The 11,239-nt window shown below is 37.4% G+C and overlaps 1 protein-coding gene across 1 annotated transcript in view; it reads left to right on the forward strand.

Annotated features, from left to right (window-relative positions):
• The window catches only part of RGS21 (regulator of G protein signaling 21), an 18,371-nt gene extending 9,286 nt beyond the window's left edge, over positions 1–9,085 (forward strand). The window contains exon 3 of the mRNA XM_082613917.1: positions 8,671–9,085. Within this exon, the coding sequence (XP_082470043.1) occupies positions 8,671–8,874 (204 nt within the window). The 3' untranslated portion in view covers positions 8,875–9,085. The remainder of the gene's footprint in view (positions 1–8,670) is intronic.
• The last annotated feature ends 2,154 nt before the right edge of the window (positions 9,086–11,239 follow it).

Below are 11,239 nucleotides of genomic sequence, written 5' to 3' on the forward strand. Positions count from 1 at the left end.
CAGCTCATGAGGACGTAGGTCTTCTGCCCAGGTTTTTACCATGTTAAATTCCTTTCTTAGATCTACTAATTTTCAATGTTCATGACACAGCCTGGGAACCTTGGTGTTTATGCTAAAGGCAAAAGCATAAAATTATCTTGTCACACAGAGTCTATCTTCCTTTCTATCAAAAGCTGTATTTCTCTTCTCATATTCCCTCTAATCTGTATAACTTCTTAAACTATAAAGCAGAACAAAGTGGCAGGAATATTTCTTCTAATAACCTGCAGTATCATTTTGGCCCTCTGAAAGAATGATTGCTGCATTTCAACTCAAAAACAAAATGCTCAGCTGTTTGTTTTTTTTTTTATTGAAGTATAGGTGCTTTACACTGCTGTGTCAGTTTCTGCTATATAGCAAAGTGAATCAGCCATAGGTATATATATAACCCCTTTTTTTTGGATTTCCTTCCTATTTGGTCACCACAGAGCACTGAGTAGAGTTCCCCATGCTATACAGTCAGTTCTCATTAGTTATCTATTTTATACATAGTAGTGTGTATATGTCAGTCCCAGTCTCTCAATTCACCCCATCCCCCTTCCCCCTTGGTATCCATACTTTTGTTCTCTACGTCTGTGTCTCTATTTCTGCTTTGCAAATAAGATCATCTGTACCATTTTTCTGGATTCCACATATATACATTAATATATAATATTTTTCTTTTTCTGACTTACTTTACTCGGTATGACAGTCTCAAGGTCCATCCACGTCTCTGCAAATGACACAATTTTGTTCCTTTTTATGGCTGAGTAATATTCCATTGTATATGTGTACCACATCTTCTTTATCCACTCCTCTGTTGATGGACATTTAGGTTGCTTCCATGTCCTGGCTATTGCTATTTGAATTTGCACATGTCCCTGCGCTACTTAAATTAAACTTGGATTAGCATGATGGGGTTGGTGAAGGAAACCAGTCAATCTGACTCTCTTTCAGCTGCTCCAGATAACATTTGCTATCTACATCTATTTTTAACAATCCATATCCATAATGCTTTTATATGTTATGATCACATACATTTGATTTTTTTTTCCATTTCTCTTGTCCAATTTAAGGTATTAGTACTGCCTCCCAACCCGTGTCACTTATTTCTGTCTTTAAAACCAATCATCACAAAAGGATACAGTCCTGTGCAGGACGGATTCCTTCTCGATGTTACAAACTTGGCTATTCTCAACTTTAATAGCTGCCCTTGAGAATATATTTCAGGATATTCGTGTGCCTTTAATGATGCCAAAAACGAAGTAATACTAGAGGTTTTAGTGGTGATTAAACAGAATTATGTAACCAAAAACATGATTATAGGCGGCTTTAATTTGAATAGTAATTTTTAAGCTCTGTTGTAAATGAGGTCTAGGAAGCTGCCTGCCCTATTTGAGCAAGGCGTTTTACATATGCATGCACACACTTTTTGCATAACGACAGTCTCCTGCTACACTATACATTCTAAATGAGGAAAAGTCTATCTCATTTGAATGTGAGAGCTCAACTGAGAACTTTTCATTCAAATTATGTAAAAATATATAAAGCACAGTTCAGGGTCACAAGAGAGCCAAAAGGTACAGTTTAAAATGCATTCTTCCTGCTAAAATAATTTGTTGGAAGCCAAAAGAATTTAAAACTGCTAGTATAGAAATGAGGAATTGGCTTGCATAACTTGCAGTTATCAAAATCACCTGAGTATTAAAATATCTCTGGCTCGGGCCTCCCTGGTGGCGCAGTGGTTGAGAGTCCGCCTGCCGATGCAGGGGATACGGGTTCGTGCCCCGGTCTGGGAGGATCCCATATGCCGCGGAGCGGCTGGGCCCGTGAGCCATGGCCGCTGGGCCTGCGCATCCGGAGCCTGTGCTCCGCAACGGGAGAGGCCACAACAGTGAGAGGCCCGCATACTGCAAAAAGAAGAAAAAAAAAAAAAAAAATATCTCTGGCTCATTATAATAAAATCGTTTTTAAACAACCATCACAAACACCAGTCAGAACGTAGTCATTTTAATGCAATGGATTGTTGTCAATGTCAGCTGTGTCAAGGCCTTTTCAAAACTGACAGGATTTAAAAGCTGCTAAACAGTTGCGATGACATCTCAGCTGTCATTCCATGAGAATCACAAGCCTAAGTCTTGTTTTCTGAGATTGGCAGTGCAGTGGTCTCAGATAGCTAAGATAATTCATGACCTTTTGAAAAATAAGCAAATTAAAGGTATTTCCCAGTATCCTTGAAACTTAAGTGTATCTGTAGAAACAAAATGCAAGTGATTATTCACATCGGTAAATAATATAGATATAACTGTGTTTATTTCATCAGTCAATACGACATTCAGCCCATGCTCTGGACCTACTAATTTGAGATACTCAGCCGAGTCTAAGCTTCCCTGCAATTCCCAAGCAGCTCAGGAGGGACTCAAGACCACACAGTTGGAAGGTCTGCATCTCTAGAGGGTTACCACCTGATAAGATGTCTGCCTTCAATCTACTCCAAGATTAACATCTCCTCTGTTCTTACTTTTTGAGATAGAAATTGATACAACAACTCAGCCAAAAGTCAAATTTGAGATGAACGCAAAGTTGGGGGTGCAGTTCACAGAAATGCTTTCAAAAGTGATTATATTAAAGGAATGTATGCGTCAAAATATATATTAGGCCTAATATTTTCACTTTTGTCCTGATACTGAAATTTCAGGGAAGTCAAGAAGAAAAGACAAGGCAAAAAAAAAAAAAAAAAAGAAACAACAGCAAAAAAAGACAAGGCACTTTGGGTAGACTATTCTCAAACCTCACCTGGATTGACTCCTCAGGAGCATTTAACAACAGTGATCACCCTCTCTTAATTGAAATACTATCTGCAGTTGGCTTCTAGGACTCAATTTCTTCTTCTCTTACTGACTCCCCCTTTTTTTAAAAATAAATTTATTTATTTTCATTTTTACCTATTTTTGGCTGTGTTGGGTCTTCGTTGCTGCACGCGGGCTTTCTCTAGTTGTGGCGAGTGGGAGCTACTCTTCACTGTGGTATGTGGGCTTCTCATTGCGGTGGCTTCTCTTGTTGGGAGCATGGGATCTAGGTGTGCAGGCTTCAGTAGTTGTGGCCTGTGGGCTCAGTAGTTGTGGCTCACAGGCTCTAGAGCGCAGGCTCAGCAGTTGTGGCACATGGGCTTAGCTGCTCCGTGGCATGTGGGATCTTCCTGGACCAGGGTTTGAACCCGTGTTCCCTGCACTGTCAGGCGGATTCTTAACCACTGCGCCACCAGGGAAGCCCTCACTACTCTTTAACAACTTATTTTGCTGTTCCTACTCATAACCTAGCACACACTATCATGAGAGGAGGCGGTTCTCCTCTACTATCTGCTTACATTTATTCTCCTGGTGATCTCTTCCAGCCCTCTGGTTTTAAGAGGGCATTTCAAACTTAAACACAAATCTGAGTCCTAATTTTCTTCTCAAAACTTTCTTCTACCTGAGTCTCTCCATCTCGGTTAATGGCAACTCCATTCTTTTTGCTCTGGCTAAACAGCTGATAGTCATCCTTGGTTCTTCTCTTCTGCTTACATGCCTTATCCAACCCATCAACACTTTGTCATCTCATTCTTCAGAATATTTCTAAAATCCAGTCATTCTTAAAGATTTTGTTCCTCATCCCAGCTCATAAATATTCAATCACAAGTTCCGTCTACTCTACTTTCTAAATATCTTTGAAAGCTATGCATTTCCCTCCATTCTCTGTGACACAACCCAGCCTAATCCACCAAGATTGACCACCTGAATTTCTAGTATGACTTCCTAACTTTTCTTCCCTTTATCCACACCTAGTTGTTATACCACATAGCAGCCAGTGATATGTTTTTTCAAACATGTGTTTATTATCAGTACTGTACTTAAAATTCTCCTCATTGCTCTCAGGTTAATTAAAAATTATTTAACAAGACCTATAGAAGTCTATGTGGTCTGGACCTTCATGCATTTCCAAACTGTTGCCCTTTTCCTCCTGAAAACCAACTGGGCTTCTTCCAGTTTTCCCTCCCATGTCCAAGTCCCTTCCTTAAACTTATATACCCATAATAATACCTTGATGATCAGCTTACAATCTCATTTCTTTCAAAAAGCTTTTTTTTCAGAAGGTATATTTTTCCCTTTGGATTACTTTCTCAAAATCTGTCTTCTTGACTGACTTTCAATGTAATCATCTTTATATAGTCAGATCTTAGCATAATTCCTAAGCACCCATTCAGTGAAATACTTTAAATGAATAAATTACAGAAATGACTAGCAAGAAACAACTACTTTTTCAGATGAGGTGTTTTTTTTTCCCCAGAAAAATAGGAATGATAATACTCTCCATCTTACAGGTGTGTGTGTGATATAAAGTAGCCAATAAAGACTTAGCACAACCGTAGTAGTATCTGATGAATGTTAACTATTACTATTTACAGTTAAGGTAATCATCTTTAAACATTATTAGGATTATTTTAGAGATAATGACATTGCTTAAATATTTGAAAATGGGAGAAGACAAAGTCACCAAGGAAAAAAACTCAGGAAGAGAAGACTTGGCCCAGAACTTAGATAATGCATATCTGCTCTGCTCATATTGTGAGGGACATGTAGAGAAAAAAGAATTAGTGAAAAAAATAGGGAAAAGATAGCAGATAAAAGACAGGTAAATTCCATGCCACAGGCTACTGAATTCCCTTTGTAGTGACAAATCTTCTCTCTCTGATTATCAGATTGAATACTTAACATTAATAGAAGCCATTGTATCCAAATCTATTTAAGCAAGAAATCAAATTTCTTAAGATTTTTACATCAAAATAATGTATGATGATAAGGAAATTATAGTGACTTTCCGTCTGTGATCAGGGAAGGCTTCTTGGAGGATATTCAACTTAAGCTGAATCCTAAGGGATTTAGGATAATCTGTACAGAATAAAACTGTGGAGGCAAGAGGGATTTTAGATGGTGAAACAGCATAAACGAGGGCTTTAGATACAAAATTCACTTTTGGAACAGAAAGTAGACCAACTTTGTGTATATCACCAAAGATAAGTAGGAGATGATTTCAAAACAACACTTTGAAGTGCAGGTATGAGGAAGTTCAAATGCCAGGGTAAAATGTTTAAATTTTATGTTATAGAAAATAATGCTTTGTCAGCTGAACATTCATACAATGAAAGTGATATTTTGGTGAAATTAATATAGTAATGCTGTCCACAGTGTGTAGAAGGGGAGGTATCAGGTAAGAGGTAGATTCCATGGTTTAGGGAAGAGATTACGTTATAAAACTTTAAACTGGAGAGCTAGGAGTGAGAATGAAGAACACCACTGTGAAATTACAAAATAAAAGGTGAATAAGGAAAGCATATATATACACACACACACATACACAGAGGGAGAGAGAGAGAGAAAGAGAAAGAGAGAGAGAGGGAGAGAGATCAGAGGGTAAAAGAGGTGGCGGAGATGATTCTTATGTTTCCAGCTTGAACAATTTGGAGAAAAATAATGACAATTATACAAACACGTGGGTGTGATATTTTGTCACTGACATTAAACTGAATTGCCAAGACACAGCTTCAAAAGACTACTGATTATCCCCTGGGAATGGTGTCTCTGCTCATCACTTAGCTATCAATAGCTGGCAGTTGGCAGCTTCTTGGTAGGAAAACAGGCAAATCAGAAAAGTGAGAGGGATAAGTCAGAAGTACAAGCTTAGTATATCTGAACAAGTAATATTAATTATCAGTATTATATTGAAATGGAATAGTTTTGCTTAAAATTTTACCATGATTTTTAACAAATGTAGAAGCTTTTTTCACTTTGTTTATACAACATGCATTTATTGAATCCTTACACTGCAAGGCATCGTGAGGGGCAGGCAAAATGTAAACCCTATCTAAGTAACCCAAAGCCCTTTCAGAGGTCAGAAAAGGGGAAAAGTCTACAAGTAAACCTCACAAGGTAGATGCTATTTGAATGTAGTCTTAAGGACATAAAAGATTGTGAAAGACTTAGGTGAGAAGGAGTGATTTTCAGCTAGACTGGGATGGTATGGGAAAATATTCATCCGTAACAAAATATAAGACATTTGAGGGGCAGTGTCTACCTTAGTGGGGAAACAGGGCACACGGAGAGGAGAAAAATGTATAGGTTTGGACCATATTGTATAGGTCATGAATGCCAAGATCGGGGCTCTGGGCTTTTTAAGCAGGGAATGAGGAGATACTGAAGGTGTTCAGTTCTGATTAAAATAATAAGGCAGCACTCTGCACCAGGCACACACTGGCCCTGCTATCAGTGGAAACTCACCCAATGACTGAAGGCCTAAAGGAGTTAACTGGCGATATTTACCTTTATGGGGGATATAAAGTTCAACAAATTGCAGATGACACCATTAAAGAACAAACAGCATAGCTGAAGGAGGAAACGGGCAACGTATATTCTCATATCCCCACAACACAAGATAGGCTTTATGAGACAGATTATACTAGATGTTCAGAAACCACTACAAGATCTTGGTAATACCCACTACTCATTGATTCCGTCCATGAGGCAGGCACTATACGAGATTCATGACATGTCATCATGCCACCTCCCCACTCAGAACACTTCAGTGTCTTCCCATTGCTTCTAGGGGCAAGATAAGAACCCCTTCCCAAAGCACATAAGCCCCCCAAGACTTCGCCTCGACCTCCTCTCCCAACCTGGTCACAGGAACTTTTTCCTCACACCCTGCACCCCTGCCATGCAGGTACGAGGCTCTTCAAACACAACCAATTCTTTCTTGCCTCAGGGATTCTGCATTTGTTTATTCTGCCAGAAATGGTCTTTCCCAGATTCTTAGAGAACCTGCTTCTTCTCATCCTTCAAGTGTAAATATAACATAATACTATTTATAGTATTAGTATAATACTAAGACTGCATAGAAAGTATATAGCATTTTCCCCAAATATAGAAAGCACCTGGCACATAACATACTCCAAAATATTTTTGGAATCAATGATTGTATGGATCACCTCACTTTAATTCTTGAAATCACTCAGTCAAGAATGGCCAAGCTTCAAGATAAAAAAGCAGAGCTTGAAAATATGAAAGTAACTCACCCCAGGTCAGCAACATCATAAGTGTTAGAGCACAGATTGGAAAACTATCGTAAAATCTTACCAGTACTCCACACCATCTTCCTGTATGAAGAAGCAGAAATTGATTCCTTCGAGGAAGTTGCAGCATTTCATCTGGAACTTTGATGGAGGACCTGAAAGGATGATCAAAGAAATACAAAGCAGATGTAATCTGGATCCCTGAGTAGCTGACATCGCTAAAGAAAGAAAATATCAGTGAGCAAATAGTGGCCTTTGATGATTCTTTTCAAAATAAAGTTTTTTTCTTTTGTTCTTTTCCTACAATAATAATACTGAAATAGTTTGATATTACTTATCTCATTTAGTCCTTAAAACACTTTAAGACAGATGTTATTATTATCCTCTTTTACACCATAGAAATCAAAAATTGAAGGAAACTGTAGAACTTGCTTTACTCATATGAATAGCAAGTAAGTAGCAGAGGAGAGATTTGATTGAAGGTCTACCTGTCTATCTTTTAACTTCAATTCAATAAACACAAATTGTCATTTATAGTCTTTTACCAGACCCCCAAATTCTGGCATTTTTATAGTCTCCCACATTTTACCAAGAGACATTATAATTCTATTCAACAAATATTTACTGACTGCCTATTATGTGGCAGATAATTGGCTAAGTGCCAAGAAATAAAATGATAAATAAGATATAGCACCTGCCTTTGGTGAGCTTTGAATTTTAAGATTCAAATCTCTTTTGTGCTTCATGAATATTTTCAGTTTAAGTAAAACAACTTGGATGTGAAAGTTTCTGCTTCTCAAAATATATCCTGGAATATGGGTAAAACTGGACAAGTATCTCCACAAGGTTTGGGGCATTTTACAGATTTGCAGGTGAATGGTGTGTTCAATATAATAGATCTCTATTACACCTTGCTGAGAACAGCTACATGTGGTAGTGCTCAAGGGACAAGAATATACGTATAATACACACACACACACACACACACACACATATATATGTATATTCCATGGGAGGCATGGTGGTCCGTGAAAGGGGGTGTTATTTGGTCCATTTTGGCAAACAAAAAGAAATACAAATTAGGATGAAAAGCAGCATTATGGGAAACAACACGGGGAAGTATGGAGAATGGGAATGGATTGGTGAAAACCATCCTAGTAAATTCTAATTATTGCTCTGCCTATGAAAAGTACATTTTACATATTAAGGTCAAAATACTAGAAAGAAATAAAGGATGGGAGGGAAAAGAAATCTAAAATCATAAAACATCTTGCTTGCCTTTCACTTTGCCATTTTTTGTAATCTCAGAATAAGGCTTGACCTCTGTTCTCTGTCAATGCCAACACTCTCAACCTAGGAAATGTAATTAAACTGGGCATGTGTTCTGCATTTCAGAAAATGAATATGTGACCTCTCTGTTGTTTAGATTAGATCAGATTAACTTTGTGTTTAGAAAAAAATTTCAAATCATATGTGTATCTACCATCTGTTTAAACCACGCATTCTTTGATGAAACTAATCTAATGTGATGAAATATGTTTCCACAGATTAACATTGACTTCAGTACCAGGGACCTCATCTCAAAGAATATTGCAGAACCAACTCTCAAATGTTTTGATGAGGCTCAGCAGTTGATCTACAGTCTGATGGCCAAGGATTCTTTTCCTCGATTTCTAAAGACAGAGATTTATAAGAAACTGGTAAATAGCAAACAGGTTGGAAATCATAAAAAATGGCTCCCTTTCTTGTAAAGAAGTTAAATGACAAACTAACAATCAGATTATAATTAGGGGGAAAACAAGTGATAGGATAGATCAACTCAATCACTATACTTCAAGGCTAGAATGTTTTAAATATACAAACACAATGTAAGTTTTTTTAGGGTTTAGAATTCATGTTTTACTCCAATAGAAAAATAATATTTTATATCTGAAGGCTGAATGTTTAAGTCATTTGTTTAGAATGTGTTTATTTTATCAGGTACTTAAAAATCTCCTACTGGGAGAGTACAAAGGAAGTTTATAGACATATAATACACTCAAACCATAAGTGGATATTCTTATGACATTATAAATTCAAGAAACTATATATCTTCATGTTGCTGCATGGGAGACTGTTTAGCATCATATAGATGATTTTTTTTTTTTTTTTTTTTTTTTTTTTTTTTTTTTTTTTTTTTTGCGGTATGCGGGCCTCTCACTGTTGTGGCCTCTCCCGTTGCGGAGCACAGGCTCCGGATGCGCAGGCTCAGCGGCCATGGCTCACGGGCCCAGCCGCTCCGCGGCATATGGGATCCTCCCGGACCGGGGCACGAACCCGTATCCCCTGCTTCGGCAGGCGGACTCTCAACCACTGCGCCACCAGGGAGGCCCTATATAGATGATTTTAAATACCATTTGCATTATTCAAAACCTCACTTCTGTAAAAAGAGAAATTCTAAACCAAAACATAACCCTTCATTTAGTGTATCAACGATTTCTTTTCAACCAGGATCTGATAATGTGGTGGTTATCTAAACTGGTATAGCCCTCAGATTAATGAAAAAGAAAAATGGCATATATATATATATATATATATATATATATATATATATATATGTCATTGATCAAACTGTCAAAATAGATCACTTGGTTTAATTCAATGGCACACATAGGCATGTATGAAAAGGACCTTGAGGGTGGGGAGGATTGGTTTTCTTAGATCAATAAAAATATAAAGGACCGAGGAGGAATAAGGAACATGGCTGTCCTTATTTGATGAACTGCACAGCAGTGACTATCCCATAAAATAAGAAATTACTGCAATATTATCTACTCAAATAACTGTAGAGTTAAGTATCTATTCACTCCTTCAGCACTGGAACTTGTTTCTAAAACTCAAAGTGATTTTTTTAAATGCAGTTATTTTGAGATGTTCCTAAAATTGTCCTCTTTCTACATGTAAATGTTCCATGATAATTACGAATAATTTCACGTTAATATGAAAAGCTATAAAGATTCAACAGATCTTCCATGTTCCATTTTATTTTCACAGATTTATTTAACTTTGTTGATATCTGTATTTTGCGGATTATTTGAACATTAGAAAATACAGGAAAAATAGCAGGATTTAGTTTATGTTTCTACAAACCATTCATTTGAGAGACAAAATTTTGTCTCCCCTTTGTCTTGAAAAATAAACATTTAAACACATCATGCAAATGGAGCATTCCCTGGACACTTGCAAATTCTTTAAAGGAAGACATTATGCACACTGATTGTGAATATTCAGTCCCCCTTAAGGTGCACTTAATGGAAAAGAGCTATATATACCCTTTTCAACATTTCTTTTGAAGGGTCCAACCTTAATTTAGTCTCTACTTAAATAGGAAATTTAAAAATTATTCCTAGAGATGAAAAAAAACTTTAAAAGACAGAAGGGGCCTTAGAAATTAAAATCACATCCCCTCCTTTTAGACGTAAAACCCCAAGATCTCGGTTATTTCTTAAGGGAATGTGCTGATAAGAGGCAGAGCTGGTAGGAACAGTGCTTTTCCCACGGGGCCACAGCCAGCACCTTGTTCTCACAGCAGCAGAGTAATCTCCTCCCCATAAGAACTGCTGGGGCCTGAGAATCTACTATCCTACTCATCCTTAAATACAGCACTGTTCCTTTCATTGAATATGCAAATTGACCTTTTACAGTCAGTTTGCAAATTCCTTCGTTTTCATAGAGCAAGACTTCCTGTTCAGAGACTGCCTCTCAGGTTTTCTCTAAGAATGCACAGACAGTCACAAATCAAACTTTCACCACCTAGAAGCAGATGATTGGCAGTGGGTAAAAATACAGTGGGTGTCAAAATGATCTGTTAAAAAATTGGATGTTGAATGACCTCTAATAGATCCCAGCCAGAGACCCTCAACTGCAATTCTTCCTTCTCACCTCCTGAACTCATTCCCCATCCCAGGCTATAATTATAGATGTTCTGACTTAATAGAACAGAAAAGAAAACAATTGCAAGTTTTGGGAATAAAATCAATTTCAGGTTTTTGAACACTTGGAAATGAGGAATTTCGGTAAAATATCAGATGTATATCTTTCATATGTTGTTCTCTGTATGTCTCTTTCACTCCATAT

The sequence above is a fragment of the Mesoplodon mirus genome (genome assembly GCF_964341445.2).
Source record: "Mesoplodon mirus genome assembly, chromosome: 3".
Lineage (NCBI taxonomy): Eukaryota > Metazoa > Chordata > Mammalia > Artiodactyla > Ziphiidae > Mesoplodon > Mesoplodon mirus.